Source organism: Pleurodeles waltl, chromosome 2_1, assembly GCF_031143425.1.
Source record: "Pleurodeles waltl isolate 20211129_DDA chromosome 2_1, aPleWal1.hap1.20221129, whole genome shotgun sequence".
Classification (NCBI taxonomy): domain Eukaryota; kingdom Metazoa; phylum Chordata; class Amphibia; order Caudata; family Salamandridae; genus Pleurodeles; species Pleurodeles waltl.
Genome location: NC_090438.1, coordinates 31803388 through 31825130, shown reverse-complemented (window position 1 = coordinate 31825130; position 21743 = coordinate 31803388). Strand labels below are relative to the sequence as shown.

The 21743-nt window shown below is 45.7% G+C and overlaps 1 protein-coding gene across 3 annotated transcripts in view; it reads left to right on the top strand.

Moving 5' to 3' along the window:
* The window catches only part of LOC138260632 (mitochondrial ornithine transporter 1-like), a 153952-nt gene that overhangs the window by 91918 nt on the left and 40291 nt on the right, over window positions 1-21743 (top strand). For all 3 annotated transcript variants that reach the window (XM_069209179.1, XM_069209177.1, XM_069209180.1), the window contains exons 4-6: window positions 3999-4139; window positions 14625-14797; window positions 16217-16375. In XM_069209179.1, coding sequence (XP_069065280.1) covers window positions 3999-4139; window positions 14625-14797; window positions 16217-16375 — 473 coding nt within the window. The remainder of the gene's footprint in view (window positions 1-3998; window positions 4140-14624; window positions 14798-16216; window positions 16376-21743) is intronic.

Genomic DNA, 21743 nt, shown 5'->3' with positions numbered 1-21743 from the left:
AATTGCTTTTTAAGACCACCCTCATAGTATTTTCGGGGGCTGATATTGTCTGGAAACAGTATTTCGCAAGTGTGGTCATTTGTTCAAATATTTGTATTTTGAGGCCAAACTCCAGTCCACGTGTGAAAAGGGTAATTGAAAGTCACTTATAACCCATGTATTTTAATTTGTCTAATTCGACTCCAAGCAAACCAGGGAACGCTTGCTGGGTGTAATTGATGGTAGGCGTGAGTTTTGCCCTAATCACCATCCTGATGGCCTTAGTTGTCATCTGGCGAGACTTGTTTAATTCACAAAGTGCATGTATTGCCATCTTTCCTTCGATCTTCATTTTTTGCAGATGTGTTGTTGGTTTTCCTGTGTCTCTGAACCATGCTCCAAGATAATTGTAATTCTAGACACACACCAGAGTTTTTTTTTTTTTTGTTTTTTTTTACCCTAGCCACCACTTCTGGGCCTTTTTAATTTTTTTAAAAATTAAGATTGCACCCGAAGATCACCACTTCAGTTTTACTAGCATTAGCAGTGAATTTATTATTTATGTTGTATATTATGAATGTGTTCAGTGCCTTCTGGAGGCTTATTTTGGAGTGGTATAGGACAAGGTCATCACTAGGAAGTCTGTGTTGTCCTATCCTCTGAGTTGCTAAATTAACACCCGATAGTGCTGAGCCCAAATCCACTGTGTCCAAATCAAATCAGATGGCGGCAAGTACACAGCCTTGTTTAAGCCCACGATCAGTTGTGATTTTTGAAGTGGCTGTGTCGTCAGAAAGCTTTATGTGCAGCCATGTCTTGGTGTAAAGTGACATAATGGCTCTCAGCAGTTTTGTTAATGTTTTCCAGCCTCTGCCAGAGTTTGTTGCATACCACTCTGTCAAAGGTGGCAGAGTAGTCGTTAAAACAAGAAAAAACGGGCAGGCTGTTTTAGGTGACTGCTTGATGGACTGTATAGGAGAGGGCCACAGTGTCATCTACTGTCCACCCTCCCACCCAGAACCAGGTTTGATAAATGGAAGCAGGCCCTGAGACACGTTTGACTAGGTCTGCTAGTAAGGTGCTTGGGTTTTCCCCTCAAAGGCTAATAATGCAATTAACTTGTAATTTTTGGGGTCCGTGTTATCCCCCTTCTTTTGAAACAGATGGAGAAGAAAGCGCTGCTATGAGTCTCTGGCATCTTTGTTTTCTTTACGCTCTGCATACAGCGGGTGGGAACTCCCACCCAAAAGTTGGGATCTTCTCTAAATAAAGACCCAGGGAGGATACTGGGGCCCAGTGGCCCGTCCTTTCGGACCTTATAGGACCTTGTTTATGGCCCGGTCATCCTTCGATTAATATTCCACCATTGTGGTTTGTATGACCTCGTGGACATCAGTTGCAGTGTACCGGGATGATGAAGATAGTTTTTGACTTTATCGGGTTTCTCAGTGTAAAGGGTTGTGGCATGGGCCTACCTGTTTGTCTGCTGATACTGAGTTTCCTCTTTCGTTATTGCAATGGTGTAGGGTTTACGTGATGCCATAGTTGCTGATATTGACTGTATGGTTTTGCATCGAGATCTTAAAGCCTTTTAGAGCCATATTCAGTGAATCAATGGGTGTTAACTTGCAAATCTTTCTCACTGTCATAAGAGAAATTCAGGTTTCTGTCCGGTAGATCCATGCAAAGAATGCAAGTCTTTCAAACTTACCAAGAAGAATTGTAGGTACCTAATTTCTTAACCCCTTAGCTGCTGGGCCTTTTCCCCCCCAGTGCTGAGCCCTTTTTTGGCTATTTGGGGTAGTTCGCGCTTAGGGCTTCATAACTTTTTGTCCACATAAGCTAACCACGCCAGATTTGCGTCCTTTTTTTCCAACATCCTAGGGATTCTAATGGTACCCAGAGTTTGTGGTTTACCCTGGAGGAGACCAAGAAAATAGCCAAAATACAGTGAAAATTTAGTTTTTTCCAAAAAAATGGGAAAAAAGGGCCGCCGAAGAAGGCTTGTGGTTTTTTCCCCTGAAAATGCCATCAACAAAGGGTTTCTGGTGCTGAAATCACTATCTTCCCACCTTTCAGGAACGGGCAGACTTGAATCAGAAAACCACATTTTCCAACACAAATTTGGCATTTTACTGGGACATACCCCATTTTTACTATTTTTGGTGCTTTCAACCTCCTTCCAGTAAGTGACAGGAATGGCTGTGAAACCAATGCTGGATCCCGGAAAGCTAAACATTTCTGAAAACTAGACAAAATTCTGAATTCAGCAAGGGGTCATTTGTGTAAATCCTACAAGGTTTTCCTACAGAAATATAACAGCTGAAATAAAAAAATATTGAAATTGAGCTGAAAACAGCCATTTTTCTTTATGTTTTACTCTGTAACTTTTTCCTGCGATGTCAGATTTCTGAAAGCAATATACCGTTTTGTCTGCTGGACTCTTCTGGTTGCGGGGATATAAAGGGCTTATAGGTTCATCAAGAACCGTAGGTACCCAGAGCCAATAAATGAGGTGCACCCTGCAGTTGGTTTTCATTCTATACTGGGTATACAGCAATTCATTTGCTGAAATATGAGGAGTGAAAAAGAGGTATCAAGAAAACCTTTGCATTTCCAAAATGGGATCAAGATAAGGTTTTGAGGAGCAGTGGTTATTTGCACATCTTTGATTTCCGAGGTGCCCACACTAGCATGTGAATTGCAGGGCATTTCTCAAATAGACGTCTTTTTTACACACTCTCTTATATTTGGAAGGAAAAAATGTAGAGAAAGATAAGGGGCAATAACACTTGTTTTGCTATTCTATGTTCCCCCAAGTCTCCCGATAAAAATGATACCTCACTTGTGTGGGTAGGCCTAGCGCCCGCGACTGGAAATGCCCCAAAACACAACGTGGACACATCCCATTTTTTCACAAAATACAGAGCTGTTTTTTTGCAAAGTGCCTACCTGTAGATTATGGCCTCTAGCTCAGCCGGCACATAGGGAAACCTACCAAACCTGTACATTTTTGAAAACTAGAGACCTAGGGGAATCCAAGATGGGGTGACTCGCGGGGCTCTGACCAGGTTCTGTTACCCAGAATCCTTTGCAAACCTCAAAAAGTGGCTAAAAAAACAAGTTTTCCTCACATTTCGGTGACAGAAAGTTCTGGAATCTGAGAGGAGCCTCAAATTTCCTTCCACCCAGCGTCCCAGCTGTGCTGCGATCGGGGGCCAGGAAACACTTTCAGGAAGGCCTCGTAAGAAAGGGGAGACACTCCCCTTTCTTACGAGGCCTTCCCGAACGTGAGAAAGGCCGTTTTCCCCATCAAAGCAGGAAGCGGCCGCAAGGCTGCTTCCTGCTTTGATGGGGAAAACACCTTTGCAACGTCAGCGCGCAGGGGCGGGTGGGGGGGCGGGGGGAGACACGGAAGCTTCCGTGTCTCCCGGGGGGGGGTTAAAAAAAAATAATAAATCCTCGGGTGCGACGCACCCGAGGATTTATTGATACCCTTCCTGGTGTCGGCCACTGGTCGTGACCCGCACCAGGGAGGGTGTGTGGGCGTCGGCCAGTGGCCGACCCCCGCACCTAAGCGGTTAAGTACCAGCAGATGTGCGAGTATGGTGTCTCTTCTGCACGCAAACGTGTTCTCTATGCAAACCCCATCATATTTATCATACATGTAAAGTGCTCCCTTAGGCCATGTGTGCTTTATAAATTCCATAAACTGAACTGAAAAAAAATTGTACACCTCACTGCATAGAGATTTACTATATACCATTACACCTTGTGTTCATTGTATTCCAGACCTGTAAATATTTATTCTATATAGGATTGTTTATTTGATATGTAACTGAGTATGTCTATGTGATTGCTTCATATGTGATTGTATATTATTATCAACTGTTATTTTGGAGCTTGGTAATGTGTTGGAAATTAGCTTGTGCTGTGGCCAGAAAATGGTCAGTGTTATGTTTACACCCATATTTCCTCTACTTTCATGTGCCCATCAACTTTGTGCTTTTTCTCTTCAGTGACGTGCAAAAGGCAGCAGCTGGCTCCATCTCCTCCATCTTCTCCTCCATGGTGCTGTGTCCAACCGAGTTGGTGAAGTGCCGCCTGCAGGCCTTGCATGAGATGAAGCTCTCAGGGAAGACCGATAAGGCATTTCAGAGGTGAACTGTTCTTAGTGCTTTTTAGTGTGACCATAGTGGAGTGGATTTATGTTGTCTAATATGTTGGATAGTGTGCTTAGAGCTATAACATTGAAGGTGTGATACTGGTTACATATTTTTAGACCAAAGCTAGCATAGCAGTTGTGGCCGTTTCACAAATGACCGTGACTTGACCTAGTTTAGTTAGGTTGATAAAGCTCACTAGTACCTTATAGGAGATGTATATTAAAGTTTTTATTTATCAGCAGGAGACTTCAGGGCCTTCTCCCACATCCTCAAATCTTGCATAGCTATGCTAGTGGTCTCTTGAACATTTCACTTCACATAATCCACTGCTTGGCTCGAGGCACATGGCTCCTCCTTTTTGCAGAAAGTGTGACCACCAGAGGTGTTTTACTGCAGGAGCTTTTTGGCTGTCCAGTGAGGACTGAGTGATCATAAGTTAAGTTATCCAGTATTGGATCTTTCATAGATTCACACACTTGAATCCTTTCTTCTCATCGAAGTGGGAGTCCCACGGTATCATAGAAAGCAGTATGTAAAAAAACATGGGCTATGACAATAGCAGGCCTAGATTTCAGCACCCTCTAGAACACTGCCAAGAGAGGCTCTCTCCTTCAGATTTTCACCGCATGTTGAGTGTGAAGGAAGTCTCCCTGAGCTCTGCTCAGTTTTCTCTACTATTTCAAGAAAGGTATTAGATTGTCATCTATTACCATGTCTGATATGAAAGGTTTCTTTTGTCCCTGCCTGACCTGTGAAAGAGTCCATGTGGATGATCCGCATAGGAACTGTATTCACTGCCTTTACCCTAACTTAAAGCAAAGGAATGCAAAGATCTTCAGAGGTAGATAGTGACTCTTCACCTAAGTCACATAAGAGAGACAGATCTTTGGAGCGCACTTCTGAGGACAGAAAATCCCTCAACTCATCACCATACGAGAGAATCTAAGAAAAATGAGAAACAAACACTCCTCTAGGGAGGCAACTTCATCTGCTCCTGCCATTCCATGTAAGCCACAAAAAGAGAATCCTAAAATTACTTCCTCAGATTCGTTGACGACCGAGAGAGCATTTCCCTTCAAAACCCCTCGGACAACAACATTGGGGACAATGACGGTCACCATCATATCGTCGGCTAGACAGGCAACGACACAGACAACTACTGCCGTTGAGGTCCCTATCTTGTTGACGATTGCTACAGAGGCGAGGGGCACACCAATTTCTCCCTCTGACGTTAACCCCATCGACAAATCCACTGTTGACGCTTTGTATTGCTGCATTCACATTGCCTTTGATAAAGATCTCGTCAGTGACAGCCTCGTTGACGACTCCACCGTCAACTTGCAAACCACGGTTGACGACATTGTCAAAGAGGATAAAAATTACCAAATTGTTTCCGAAGCCCAGTCTTCCATATTCAGCCAATATATTTCCTTCTCTACCAAGCCGCCTTCTTGACATGGAGGATTCCGATGAGGGGGACATGTTCGGACCAGCACACAGCCCCTCAAAACTTCATGCAAAATATCAGGAAGAGGAATATAATGAGGGCGACCAGAGGCAAGAATTTTGGGGACCACTAGCACCAATCTTTTGCACATAAGCTTGCAGAACATTTTCAATACTATTCCAGAACCTCACCACAAGCAAGATGTCTTCATACCTCGCTCATTGGTATAAGACCATCAGAATATGTTGTCGGATTATAAATTTTCCTCATCACCAGGAAGTACCGCCATCCACACCTCCAAACACTGCCTCTTTGGGAGGCTTGAGAGGTTGCTCCCAGCCTTCTCTGAGAGCAAGGGGACCCTTAACAGTGTGCCCAAACAGAAGTTCGAATGAGCTGTAGTCCACACCATTCTGAGGGACCTCCCTATTGGTGAAGAGGAGGCATGGTAATAGGACATCCCACCTTCTTCTGAGTTTCTCTGAGAGACCCATAATCATACCTCTGACCGTTGTATTAAACCTCTCAACTAAGCCATTTGTTTGAGGGTGGTAAGGAGTGTTGAGCTTGTAAGTAACACCTCCCTCTTTCGACATGGCTTTCAGGTAAGCAGACACGATGTTTGTACCTCTGTCTGATAACACCTCTTTAGGAAAACCCACTCTAGAAAAAAATGCCAAGAAGGGCTTTGGCCACTGCACGGAGGTGTAGTGGTCCTAAGAGGAATGGCCTCTGGATACCTGGTGACATGGTCCAGAGGCTGTTGGAGGGCCCAGAGCGCCAACAATATCCACCCCAACTCTCTTAACGGGTACCCCAACCACTGTTAGTGGCATAAAGGGGGCCTTGTCTTCCCAGTGGAACTGTCTTCCCACTGGCTTGACATGCGACACAGGAGCAACAAAACTTCTTTGTCTTCAGACATGTGGGGCCAGTCTTTCCCAAGTTTTGCTTTGCCCCAAGTGGCCTGCCAGCGGAGTGTTGTGTGCTAGGGACAGCAGAAACTCCCTATATTTCAGAGGGACGACCAACCTCCTCGTGGCACCAGGTCTGGGTTCCCTGGATTCTGAATATAGACTGCCTTCCCAGCACTTTTTGGGTGCAACTGACATCCCCTGCCACTTGTGCTGCAGCTTCCTGCCTCAAGCTCTCTAGTATGGGAAAAAACTTGCTGTTTCCTACTGAATTCTTTCCTGGTGGGCCCCTCTGCACCCAAGAGCTCAGCTGTGTCAGCTTGCAGCTCCTCTGGTGTAGGTTCCAACCAGGAAGTGGATTCTTCTCCCTTTGGAATTGAATCCTCGCTGAAATCCTGGAGCAGGGGGTGCCTTTTTACCCTTCCTGCCCTTGGATTTAGGAAGCTCTTGGGGCATTGTTCCAGGTTCCAAGGATCCTTGTTCTTTGTTTCTTGGCCTGTGCTCTTGTGAGGGCAAGGATATGCCCTGAGATGCCCAGCATTGCTGCATGGGACTTCAATTCCACCTCAGCCCAAGCTCAGGTATCCAAGTCATTCCCTAGTAGACACTCTACAGCTAGGTTTGAGGAAACCAGTAACTGTCCCCTCTCCCCAGCTGAAATCAACAACTGATGCTCATAATAACACTGTGTGCCACGCATGGCAGTCACTTAGTACATGTGACCAATTAGGTGTTTTTCAGGAGACACTAGTTTTTCAGTCACCATGTTGACACTGGCACCCCTGTGGCCCTCTAGTCCTCTGCCTCAACACCATTTATTAAGGGGTGCTGCCTGTACTTACCCATCTTAAGTGGACAGGCAGCAAGGGTGACAGTCAGTTTCCCCCATCGGAGATTAGCACTGCTTCAGTGGTTTCTCTAATCAGCCCAGACCCATAGGTGAGCCCAGCTACATCCTTAGACTGGCTGTTAGTAGTCCCACCACTACTGCTATTTCTATGGGCACTAGGAGTGGAGGTGGTTAGTAGTGGTGAAAGGCTTGGTGCCTTTCTTAGGGCAGAAGCTGTCCCCTGCCCTGTGGCCTTTGTTTTTGCATACATAGCATCTAGGCTTTTTGAAGATGGAAGAGGATTTGTTCCCACCCCCAGAGGAGTTTTGTGGACCTGATGAAGACTAGTTATCAATCTTTATCCCCACCCTTATCCTGAGACTCACCTGCTTCCTTCTTTGTTTGGCCACCCCCTGTGTGAGCCTTCCTACTCACCCTGGTGCAGACCCATTTGTCTGCCTTCTTTCCCAAGCCTTGGGGAGAGGTCAGATCAAAGTCCACCAGGTACTGATGCAGCTGATCAGATGAACAATTATTTAAAATGTGCTCTTAGACTTAGGTTATACGCACCCTGGTAGTCACTAACTTTGCTCTCATGCAACCAGTCTTCCAGAGCTTTCACAGAGCAGTCCACAAAATCAACCCAATCTTGGGAGGACTCTTTCCTGGTCTCTCTGAACTTGATCATGTACTGTTCAATAGTCAGACCAAACCCATCTAAAAATAGTTGTCTGCATCCTTTTCTGTTCAAGTAAGGAGCCTGTCCCTACCCTTGTCAGAGAAGGAGAGGCACAATATAGCTGCCCACTGCCTCTGAAGGACCCTCTGTACCTTTCATGCCCTCTCCAGAGTAGTGCTCATGCAATACCACTCAGTCACACAACACTTACACACATGAAAGAACCCCACAGTGTTACAAAAATAAAGATACTTTATTTTAGTGACACAACTACTAAAATATTATATGGGCAAAACTCTACTAACAGGTGAGTAAACACACTATTTTACACTCCTCAGCTGTCAGGAATGAGCATAGAAAGGAATAGAAAACAGCACAATAACAATAGACAATAGTGACCCTGGGGGGAGGGAACCCAAACTGTATACTAAAACAATGAAATGTGAATGATGGACCCCCAACCAGGTAAGTTGAATCTGGAGAGGGGAGCTGGAGGAACTAGGAACCCCAAAAGTTAATACCCCAAAAGTTAAGTACCAGAGTGCCCCCCCCAACGCCCAGGAGAGAAGAGGTGTTAAGTACCTGTTTTTCCCCACTTTGTAAAAGGACTGTGCAAGGACCCAAGCAAGAGTAGAAGAAACAGAAGATGGATCTAGACAGAGGAGGACCTGCCAATGAAGGGGACCAAGTTCATCCCCAGTTGGAGTGTCCAGTTGGGGCAGGAGCCACTACCCACCCTTCTGGAGGTGTAGGACCAGGTTGACGGTGGGGACCAGGAGTCAGCTATGCAGCGCAGGAGCAGAGGAAGAGTCCCAGGAGTGATGCAGTTGATGTCCCATGTCAGAAGAAGAGTTGTAGTCCGTCAGTGGTGTGGAAAAAGAACCAACAAGCCTTGGCAAAGCAAGAGGATACAGTAGAAGATTTGCAGAGCTGCTAGGGGACAAGGAAGGTCTGAGGGGACTCAACCCACAGAGGGGAGTCCCAGGCTACCCCAAGGAGTCAGGAGAGCAAGAAGTTGTGGATTCAGCCCCCACCCGCAACTCTCGGCCACACTCAACACACCTAGAAAGGTGTCCCATGTTGCTGGAGCAGCAGGCAGGAGACTACCCTGTGCAGAGAAGAGTGCTGGAGGCCGGGGCTACACAGAGCCTGAAGATACCTTGAAAGAAGAGCCAACAAGCCTTGGTAGCTTCAAGAGTCTCCTTGCACAGGAGTATTGTCCTGCAAGGAGAGGCAGACTCACCACCTCCAAATTTAGATAGGTTGTAGAAGAACCACTCTGGACCACCACCTTTGTTGCAGGATCCATGCAGAGTTGCAGGAGAGAGGACCTACACAGCTAGTCGTTGCAGTTGGTGCCTGCGGATGCAGGGGAGTGACTCCTTCACTCCAAAGGAGATTCCTTCTTAATGAAGACTTGTCACCCTCAGAGGATGCAAAGCCAGGGAGCTGGAGATTATAGGTTCCTGTGAAGTCCAGTTGCGGTTCCAGTGCCCAGAAGTCAAAGTAGACATTGCCGCGGAGTCCTGATGGAATCTTATACGTCCAATCTAAGGACCCACCCAAGAGGGATACTCTATATAGCCCTAAAATAGGGATTGGTTACTTAGCAGGGTGACAACCTATCATGAGAGGGCTGTGACGTCACCTGCCTGGTCTGGCCTTTCAGATGCTCCCAGAGGCCTCTGCTCACCTTGGTTTCAAGATGGCAGAATCAAGTGTCACTTGGAAGGAGCTCTGGGCACCACCCCAGAGGTGGTGATAGACAGGGGAGTGGTGACTCCCCTTTCCATTGTCCAGTTTCGCGCCAGAGCTGGTGCAAACTGGTTTATGCAAGGAGGGCACCAAATGTGCCCTTCAAAGAATACCAGTGGCTTGGGGGAGGCTACTCCTCCCAAGCCATGTAATGCCTAATTCCAAACGTAGAGGGTATTGTCTCCCTTTCCCAAAGGAAATCCTTTGTTCTGCCTTCCTGGGCTTGAGCTGCTCAAGCAGCAGGAGGTCAGAAACTGGTTTGTAGGATGGCAGCATCGCAGGCTGCCCAGGAAAACCCTGGTAACTGGTAGGAGCGACGCTGGGGATCCTCGAAGGAGCCCCCAGAGTGCATGGAATCATGCAACCCGACCTGTTTGATACCAAGGTTCAGAGTTACCACTCTGTAGCTGGACATAGGTAGTGACCTATGTCCAGAACATGGGTAATATGGCTTTCCCGCACTCACAAAGACCAAGAAAATGGAGCTGGAGTTTGTGGGGGCACCTCTGCTTACGCTGAGGTGCCTTCACTCAAACGTACTTGCACCCTGCCCTCTGGGCTAGGAGGGCTTGCCATAGGGGTGAATTACAGTGACCTTGTGTAGTGACCTGTAGTGAAAGGGTGCATGCACCTGTTCATGTAGGCTGCAATGGAAGGCCTGCAGACACATTTTACTTGTGTTCCCATGGTTGGCCTAATACATGTTGCAGCCCATAGGGAACCCCTGGTGCCCCAATGCCCTGGTTACCTGGGTACCATATACTAGGGACTTACGGGGGGCACCAGTATGCCAAATGTGGGGTGTGTGAAGTACCAAGTATCCAAATCTAGATGGAGAGAGAGCACAGTCCTGGTTAGCAGGATACCAGTGAACACAGTCAAAACACTGGCAACATGCAAAAAGTGGGGGTTGATATGACCAAAAAGATACATTCCCACACTCTACCAATCTTCCCGCCACTAACTATCTCTACAACGATACCACCGCCACGTATAGTTCCCCACCACCTAGGGAGCACCCTTCCACTTCGGAAAATGAGAGCAGAGAGGAAGGTGAACTCCCAGCACAACCATTGATTGGGATGACTACGTCATTCCAACTCCATCGCCACCTCAAAATCCTCCTGCTTCCTCCCCTCCAGAAGACATTGGGGGTTTCATTGTATTATGGAGAGGGCAGCAGAAAGATTTCTCCTTCCAATAACAGTCAAATACTCTGACTGTTTTTTATGATTTCAAGGACCAGGCACGGAAATCGGTTAGGTCAATACAGATCACTGACCATATTTTGGCAGGAAGGGATAAAAATCATGAAGAACCCCGCAATGGTAACAGTGGTCTTGCCCTGCATAGACAAATACTGGGTGCCTGATAATTCCCCTGCATGCCTGACGGAGCATCCCAGACCAGAGTCGGTAGTCTCCCCAGTGGCTCAGAGAAGGTCAAAGAATCGGCACCACCAATTAAAGATAGACACTGCCTTGACACAATAGGCAAGAGATTTTCCCTTATGTCAGCCATCCCTGTCAGGGCTGTGAATTCCTTAGCTATTCTGGTGCCTTATGACAGGCAAATGGGGTCGGTCATCAAGAGTATGCTAGACCTAATTCCAGAAGATGAAAGGCAGGAGGCAAAGTAGATTCTACAGGAAGACGAACACACCTAGTCGGGAATGATTGACACAGCTATGGATTTCACCTCCACATGATTCAGGCAGCTGGAAGGCGCAGCAGTCCTGAGACGCCAGGGTTGGCTCAAAGCCACATCATTTCGGCCTGAAGTTCACTCAAAAATACTTGCTATGGCTTATGATGGTGATAGGCTTTTTGGCAAGCACATAGACAAAGCACTTCTTGCCATTAAAACAGACAGATACTGCTAAATATTTCAGTACCTTACAATACAGAAGACAGCCCTTAAGAGGTGCAAGAGGGCAAGGTTTCTCCACCTATAGCGGTGCATACCACAGTTCGCAGCAATAGCAATCTTACCAACTTCAATACAGACCAACACAAGGAATTCGCCAACCAGCTACAGCTGATTTCTCTGGGGAGCTCGCTGGAGATCCTCACTTCAGGCCAGAGACACAGGACGCAAACAATGACCTAACCCAAGTACTAGCTACTCAACCGTCCCATCACCAAGTGGATGCAAACATCTCCAAATATCTCTGCCATTGGGTAGTGGGCATAACAGCTTATGGTCACACCTTGGAGTTCACAGAGAAACCACCAAAGAATCCACCAAAGGGTGTTAATCACCCTCCATATTCACTTACTAAAAAAACAAAAAAAGAGACCAAAGTGATGCTTTTCAAGGGAACAATAGAAAAAGGTCCAATGGATCAGAGAGGAAAATGATTCTACTCCTGGTTTTTTTTTTTTTTTTTTCGTAGTACGCAAGAAAACGGGGGAATGGAGGCCCACCCTAGACCTCAGGCAACTAAACGAATACCTTCACAAAAATCTTTCAGAATGGTCACTCTGACATATTGGACCTAATAAACAGCAGAGACCATATAACATCTCTAGACTTGGAAGATGTATACTTTCATATCCCCATTCATCCCAAACATTGTAGATATCTCTGATTCACAGTAGCTAGTACCCATTATCAATTCCAAATTCTCCTTTTTGGACTCAGATCAGCCCCACACATCTTCACCAAGTGCTTGGCTATTGCAGCAGCAGCTCTCCGTAAACAAGGTCATCGGGTATTCCCGTACCTGGATGACTGGCTGCTGAAAGCTTCAACTCCACAAAGAGCGCTCAAATCCACAAAAGTCTGCCTTGCCATTTTTCAAAAACTGTGTCTCTGAGTACCAATAGTTGAGAATTTTCTTTGCTTGACTGAGTATGACATTCCTTGGAGCTGTTCTAGACACACTACAAAAACAAGGCTTTCCTTGTGCAGGAACAACAACAAACTGACATCCTTGGCCAGGACAATATCAAGAAAAGTGTGTTTCAGTGAATCGCTCCTAGGCATGATATCTTCGACAATCAACCTAGTTCCACTTGTGCTTCTCAGAATGAGACCCTGGCAAGAGGAATTACAAGCTCAATGAAGTCAATTTCAAGGCTCATTCAAATATCTGATATGCATCACACCAAGGATGATAAAGGTATTAGAAGGGTGGTCCCACCAACCTTGCCTTTCCCAAGGCCTCACATACCGGCCATTAATTCCAGAATTTATAATTACAACAGATGGGTCAATGGACGGATGGAGAATCTTCAAATTAAGTGGAAATGGTCAGAGCATCAGAAGCAAATTCACACCAACAGCTTGGAACTCAAAGCCATCTTCATCACATTGCAAGCCTTTCTTTCGAGGATAGAAGGATTTTCCATGCTGTTACGGACAGCCAATCCGTCCAGCATGCATTATATCAACAAGCAGGGAGGCACGAAATCTCTAACACTCCCACATCATCTCCTTGAAAGCTGAATACGTCTTGGGAGTGCACAACTCTGGAGGATGCACTCAGCAGGGCCAAGGACGACTGCCATGAGTGGGAGCCGGACCAATCCCAACTAGACAAAATATTCGCATTATGGAGAAAACCAACTCTCGATCTTTTTGCAGAGAAAACAAATGCCAGTTCTATAAAAGTTGATATCCCCTTCCAGGGTCATTGGGGAATGCCCTTTTGATGCATTGGTTCGGGATTTATGCATGCGCTTCCCCCTTTTCCACTTATTCCCCAAGTCATCACCAAGATGAAGATTGAAACTTGTCACCTGATCCTCATCGCTTCCAAGTGGCACAAACCGTTCTGGCACACAGAACTTCATCTAATGTCTGAAGCCACGCCAGTGCTTCTATAAATGCACTAGGGACAGATATTACACCCAGATCTGATATCACTCCACTTACATGCATGGCTCTTGAATTCTATGAATTCTGACATCTGAAGCTCACTCAAGAATGTAGAGACATAACTCTCTAATTCGAGAGCGGAAAGCATGATTACATTATACAGTTTGAAATGGAAGCTGTTCAGTTCCTGGTGTCAACAAAATAGCCTGCAGCCTTCTGAAGCCTCTCCAGAGCAGATATTGCCATATCCTCGAATGCTAGTGAAATCTGGCCTCGTCCACTCATCATTAGATACACGTTTAGCAGCCATTTCTACAAATAGACGGTCCTCAGATAGTGTTCCTTTGTTCATCACAACTAATTAAACAGTTCTTGAAGGCTTTGTTCAGGGCTTTTCCTCCAGTAACAGAACCTCCTCAGGAATGGCACCTTAACATTGTACTCTCACAATGAAATTCCCCTTTGAATCTATTCACAGAGCTGATCTAAAGTTTCTTACATGCAAAGTAGCCTTTTTACCAGCGATTGTTCCACCAGAAGAGTTAGTGAGATCCAGGCTTTCAGTACTCGAGCCTTTCCTACGTTTCAGATAATTTCGTCATTTTCAGGACCAATCAAAAATTCATTCTTAAGGTTCCCTCTCAATTTCATCTCAATCAGCCAATTATTCTCCATACATTTTTTCCCCAATCCAGCACCACCAGCTTAAAGATCTCTTCACACTCCCGGCAGGTAGTGCTACAGAGGTTTACCTCCTGGAAGCCAAAGATTCCAGGAGGTAAACTGGTCACACAATTTGGGAAGATCACACAATTTGCTTTCCTGGCATCAAAGTAGTAAACATGTATTTCTCCCCACGATAGTAAAGTTGGTGCAGCCTGCTTTGTTGGCTGCAAAGACAGTAGAGTGTTACCCGGGTAGCGAATGCTGCATAATTTGCTTTGAAAGGTCTATATACATCCAGGTTCATGTGAAACAAACAGTGTAGTATATTGCCATGTTTTAGGTGATTCCCTACTCTTATTTTCTTTAGCTCCACATGGTCTGTTGTACATACAATATTCAAGACTGAAGGTTTGCCGGGCTTCTTCCAGGGAATGACCAGCACATGGCTGCGCGAGGTGCCTGGATATTTCTTCTTTTTCGGGGGCTATGAGTTGAGCAGAACTCTCTTCACCTACACCGGCCAAACTAAAGAAAATCTTGGTAAGTGTAGCACAGTTAAGAGTGAGTTGAGAGAGAGAGACTGTTAGTTTGCAGAAGTCTCTTCTGTAGAATGCACCAGACAGGTCTCTGATAACCTCAGCAGACTGACATGCCACTGATACAGAGATGTGAGATATCTTCAGTCATGTCATCCATCATGCTATGTGGTTGGGTGATGAGAGATGAGATCTTCCTCCTCTTGGTGCTATGGTGATGAATCGCCATTTGAGTGTTTATCCCGCAAAAGGAGCAGTCTTAGAAATATTGAAGCAAGGTGGGGGTTGGAGGAGTTTTAGATCATGCTATATACATATCCAGGAAATTACCCTACCAAAGCCTCATGAGCAGGAGACTAAGAGCCTGGTTTCCCACTTGGGTGTTGCCTGATAGCTTGTGCAGTAGAGATTGATGCAATTTGAGCTTAGGTCTTTTGCTGATCTTCTTTGGTGCAGGCTCTATATACATCCCTATTGAAGGTGTTGCCAACTATCAAAGTAGGGTCTGCTTTAGAGTTCTGCTATTTAAGAGGGGGGACTGAGCATGCTTGAAGGTCCAGCGTATGTGCTCCCAAATAGGCTAATATTTCAAAAATAGAGTATGCAGTTCCTATATCTCGTATAGAAAAGTGTGTAGAAGAAAAAGATTGGTTAGAAGCTGAGGAATCTGGAGGGACATCTGATTTCTCCAGAGCAAGAGCCCTCAAACGCTCGGACGGGTGTCATGCTTAATCATCGGGCGTGCTCCACATTGGCTGGCGCTGCAGTTGCCAACGGGCCTCGCAGGGGGGCTCTTTACTGGAGATCTCTTTCTGATTGCTGTGTAGGAGGTGTATATATTGAACATGGTGCTGTAGATTGGGATGGGATGAGTGAGTTAAAATAGGCTAAGTGGTACCCTAACAATGTTAATCTGGGGGCCCTCTTGCCTAGATTACAAACTAAAGTAATACTGGCCAGGACCAGAAATGGTCTGTCCCAGCTCCCAGTATGGTGGTATCAGTGACCTACCCTGTAGGTCCATTGGGCATTGCAGCGTAGGCCCAGCATGAAGCACGCCCGATGAAGCATGACCCCCAATTCGGGTGTGTGAGGGCTCTTGTTCCTGAGAAATCAATGTCCCTCCTGATTCCTCAGCTTCTAACCAATCTTTCTTTTGTCTGCACCCTTTTTTACATAAGATATAGGAACTGCATACTCTGTTGTTGAAATGTGTTTGAGTTCTTCAATGGGCTTGAAGTGGCCATGACACGAAAGACTGTTGAAAAAGAAGAAAAGGCGTGTTTGCCTTGCCCTTCCCTCTGTTGCTGAGGACATTTCTACACTAAAATCAGTATTGGACCATGAATGCAGTGCTGGTTAGTCTACGATCATGGTGTTTTTCATGGTTTTGTGGGGCCCTTAGTCTTTTCTTTCCTTGTAGGTGCTGTTCCGTTGACAGTGAGTGGCGGTATTGGTGGGGCCTGTTTTTGGCTTTCTGTGTATCCCATTGATTCGGTGAAGTCTCGTATCCAAGTTCTGTCAATGGCGGGAAAGCAGAAAGGCTTCTTGTACTCATTCCTGCATATCCTCAGAAACGAAGGTAAGTGTCCTGTACACTCAAAGACTCATAGCACTAACAGTAAAGCTGTAAATGTAGCACCAGTGCTGCTATGTTAGGACCCCTAGTATTTTATGAGCACTCACTACTGTGTTCATCATGTCACATACCCCCAGACCTCCAGTCCTCTGAGAGCCCGCAGGTAGACTTGCAAGATCCCTCTCCTGTGATGATTCATAGCTAAATTGATTAGTGCAAATACCTACACTAGACTTCAAGCTCTCTGGATCTAGCAGATATAGCATAAAGGTCACATGTATAATGATGCTGGTGCAAAGAAATTCGAACGTGAATTCCTCTGATTTTTCATTAGGTCAACATCGGATCCCAGAGAGGTTTAAGAAGTTTTTCCTCGCTCCCAGTGGGCTGGGATATTTTCAGGGGACATTCTATATGACCTCCATTTTAATTTGAATTGTCCATGCAAAGATTATTTCCTAGGGATGTGCAAATCCTTGTGTGTATATCTGTCCACAACATTATGGGGTTGAGCAACCTCCTATAAATAAATCCCTCCGATACACACCCTTGTCAATATGTCATACTTTCAAAGTGAAGTCTGGCTCCCTTCAGGGTCTGGTTAGCAGTACATTGGTATTGGGGCTACGCAGGAGCCGGGCTTAACTAGAAATAACAAACTTCTTCAGTATTAAATCTTTCATAGATTCACATGTTTGAATCATCCCCGTCGTCGAGGTGGGAGCCTCACAGTAACTTTAAATATATATAGCAGTAAGTGTGTTGCACTAGGTCTCAATGGCCCAAATAGGTACTGATATAGCCTATCCATGTTCTTTTATTAAAAAAAAAAGAACCAAACTCAAACTACAACCAATCAAGCACCAGCACCCTCTAGAACATTCCCCGTAGATGCGGTTTCCCTCAGATTTTCTACTGCACGTCGTGTGAAGGGAGTCTCCCTGAGCTCTGCTCAGTTTCTTTTCTCACAGAACAATCTTCGCTCAGAGAATTTAGATTTCCAGTGGACCGGATGTCCCAGCAAGCCAAAAAAGGACTTGTCGGCGATTTTGGCAGTTGTGGGAGAAAAATACTTCATATTGATGACCCCAACAAGAAGTGCATATATTGCCTACATCCAGATCATAAGGTGAGAGATTGTAATATTTGTCACACCTTCAGTCATAAAACCCTGAAAGACAGGGATGGTACACTTTTGTTATGGCTCCCAAAACAGAAAGCCATGGAATACCCTTTTTCTGAAGAGGGTGGAACCTCCTCGCAGACTTCTCAGTCCTTAAAAAGGTCTAAAGGTGAAGAGAAATTTTCTGCAGACCCTGCAAAGAAAGTTAAAAAAAATCTAAACACCTTTCGCTGGAAAAACAAAGACTAAGGGAGCTCTGCCTCATCTTTATCTGAAACCAGGGCTAAGCCCTTAAAGGTTCACTCAGAGCCTACAACACCTTTGGGGAAAAAGGCACCTCCAAAAAGTGCTTCTCTGTCACTGAAGAAAAAAAACAGGAAAATACTCTTCCGATTCTGACAGAAAAGGCTTGTTGACATCACTGTCGACCATGTCTACAGTAACTACATCAATAATGTCGACGTTCACCAGGGCAGTGTCTTCTATGATACTTACGTTGTCGCCACTTTCTTTGACGATCATCACATCTAGGATATACAAGAGGATATCATCGACGAGAAACAGGCCAACAAAAATTCCCTTGTCATCAGATGAAGCGAAGACTCCGATGACGGATCTGTCGACAACGGAACCATTCACTATCTTCATCGACGGCAGCCTCGGCGGCGGCACAACCATCAGTGACTGACACAGCAGTGGCTACGTCTACGAGTGATTTCACCATGTACACTTTGGTAACGGCAAAGTTCCTTCCTCTCTCCTTAATAACGGTAGGAAAGAAGACATAGCCAATCCTACCAATGCATACCTCCATAAGCAAGGTGTTACCGTATCCTCCTCAACACTTATTAGATGATGACGATGATGTACTCTCTCTGGGATGATGGAATGTTTGGAGTGGCCAACAGTCCATCACAGCTTAACGTCAAATGTCAAGACCTGGATGACTATGGTGGTGATCTGTATCGGGACAGCTATTCTTCAGCCATGGTCCAACCTGATCAGTCATATTCTGCAGATGGAAACAGACACCTCTGTCCCTATACCAAGGTCTTTGGTGACAGACCTCCAGAGTATGTTGCAGGACTATTACAGAAGGTTTCCGCCCTCACTACCAGCGACCCCGATCACACAGCAGCATAACTTGTAACAGGGACTGCACACTCCTCTCCCTAGCTTTTCCAGGAACACCACCCAGAACAGATACGAACATCCCTTTTGTACTGCCGCCTCTGGATGACCCTCAATCCACAGACTAAGAAAGAGAAGAGGGGGAAATACCTGAAACCGCTCCTAGCGAGTGGGATGAATTCCTATGCCATCACCACCGGTGGCAGGACCGGTGGATTCACCCCAGAGGACATAGGTGGATTCCATAATTTGATGGAAAGAGCGGCTAAACGTTTTGAACTGCCCATTCTTTCTAGGGAAACTGATTGTTTCCTATATGACTTTAAGGAACCAACGGAAAAGTCAGTAAGAGCTATCCCTATAATGGGCTTCATATGGCAGGAAGGTTTGAAGGCAATGAGAAATCCAGCTACAGTACCGTCCCAAATCCCACAATTGGAGAAAAAGTATAAAGCCCCAGAGGATAATCCAGCTTGTTTAATTACGCAACCAAAGCCGGATACTGTGGTATCTCAAGCGGCACAACGCCGGTCAAAAAATCCTTCAACACCAATAACATCCCCACCAAATAGAGAAGCACGCCGGCTGAACAACATAGGGAAAAGGTTCTCTTCAGTAGCCGCAATAACAGTCAAAGCTGCTGACTTGTTAGCCATTTTAGGTAGATATGATCGCCAAATGTGGGCAGTCACGCCTGCTTACGTTGACCTCTTGCTCAAGGATGCTAAAATGGAGGCAAAGAAGGTGTTGCAGGAAGGAGAGCGGATCGCAGCCGAAGTGATCGATGGTGCAGTTGATATCTCACTAACAGGATTTAGTCAACTGGCAGGGGCAGCGGTCTTGCGAAGACAGGGCTGGCTAAAATCTACTTCTTTTAGGCTGGAGGTTCAAAGTAGAATACTTGACATGGCATATGATGGGGGGGGAAAAGGCTCTTCGGCGAACATGTGGGTGACATGTTGCAGTCCATAAAGGCAGATACCGACACGGCCAGATCCCTGGGTACGTTGCAGTACAAAAAGCAACCATTTCAGGGAACGAGAGGAAGAGGAACTTAATCCTTTTGTGGTGGTTTCCAAGCATATAGACCACAATACCAAATGGCTCAGGCAGGTTTTTGACAGCAGTATGGAAAACACCAGCAGATATATCTGGCACCACCTACAGCTGCCTATAGACATCCTACGAAGGGAAGAACCGCTACCCATGGCAGAGACACGGGTAGAAAACAATTACCGGACACTAATACCAGCTACCAACTCTACCTGTGTTCCAAAGATTGGAGGCCGCATCACTTACCACATTCCTCAGTGGTCCGAGATAACATCGGACAAATGGGTACTAGATATAGTATCTAGGGGACCTCTAGAATTCATTCAGAAGCCTCCAAACACCCCTCCGTCAGGACCACCACCTCCGATGTTAAAACAGCTCCTGAGGGAAGCATATGTGATGTTACACAAAGGGGCAATAGAAGTCATTCCAACACTGCACAGGAACTGGTGATTTTATTCCCTCTTTTTTCTAGTAAAGCCTTCGTGGGATTGGCGTCTTATCCTAGATTTGAGGTCCTTAAACAAGCTTCTGAAAAAAGACATTTTGCACGGTAACGCTTCAGGACATTCTATGCCTCTTGAACACAAGAGATCACATGACATCTCTAGACCTCCAGGATGCATACTTCCATATCCCAATACATCGGAACCATTGGAAATTTCTCAGGTTCTTGGTAGCTGGTATGCACCTACAGTTTCGTGTCCTCCCATTCGGATTAAAGTCGGCCCCCAGAATCATTACCAAAGTGCTAGCACCAGTAGCGGCTCACTTATACCAGCTGTGCATACAAGTCTTTCCATATCTAGACGACTGGCTCATAAAGGCTCCACAAAAGCTTAGGTGGTAAACCACACAGCCTCCGGTTGTTCAAAAGTCTGGGTCTTACTATCAATGATTGTAAGCCACACTTCCATCCCACACAGAGGCTGAATTTCTTAGGAGCAATTCTGGATACTATCCAAAGCATTTCCATCTCTGGGAATTTCAGAATTACAAATCATTCATGGGAATGATCTCTTTATGTATTCCACTAATCCCAAATTGCTGACTACACATGCGACCTTTACAGGAGCAACTGGACTCTCAGTGGCTCCGAGTGAATGGCTCCATCAACAGTCTAATTCCTATCACACCAGTAATGCGAAGTGCCATGTCTTAGTGGGCAGAACAGACCAACTTATCCAAAGGCCTTTCTTTTCTTCAACAAGTGCCACAATACATAATGACGGATGTGTCACTCGAGGGCTGGGGCGCTCACCTTCAAGCTCTCCGGATAAGTGGCATCTGGACACAAAGACAAACAGCTTCATATAAACCAACTGGAACTCAAAGCGATAGATTTGGCGATGAATGCCTTCATACCAAGAATACGGAACTCAAAAATTCTCATCAGAACGGACAATACCACAAGTATGTGTTACCTGAACAAACAGGGTGGCACAAAATCCTTGCAGCTTTCACGTCCTGCTCAGAGAATATGGGACTGGGCCATAGCAAACCAAATTTCTCAAATCGGAATACTTGCCAACGCAAACAAATCTCTTAGCTGATGCTTTGAGCAGAACATTCATCCAGTATCACAAGTGGGAACTCAACCAACACGTTCTCGACCAACTTTTCCAGAAGTGGGGCTAGCCGAATCTAGATCTTTTTTGCCACATACGTGAACAGGAAATGCCCATATTACGCAAGTTGGCATCACCAGAAAGGGTCGTGGGGAAATGCGTTTTTGATGAGATTGGCAGGAAGTTATGCCTACGCTTTTCCCCTGATTCCACTTAGCCCCAGAGTGATCAACAAAATGAAAGCAGAGGGATGTAGTCTCCTCCTAGTAGCACCCAGGTGGCCCAGGCAGATTTGGTTCACAGAACTCATTCTCTATTCGGAACAGCCACATGTTCTACTCAGACCCAAACCCTACTGACCATGCACCAGGGCCCGATCAGGCATCTGGATCCTTCATCTCTACACTTATCGGCCTGGCTCCCGAATTCAATGAATATTCCACCTTGAACATTTCATCGGAAAGTAGAAAATATTGGCCAGAGCGGACACCACCAA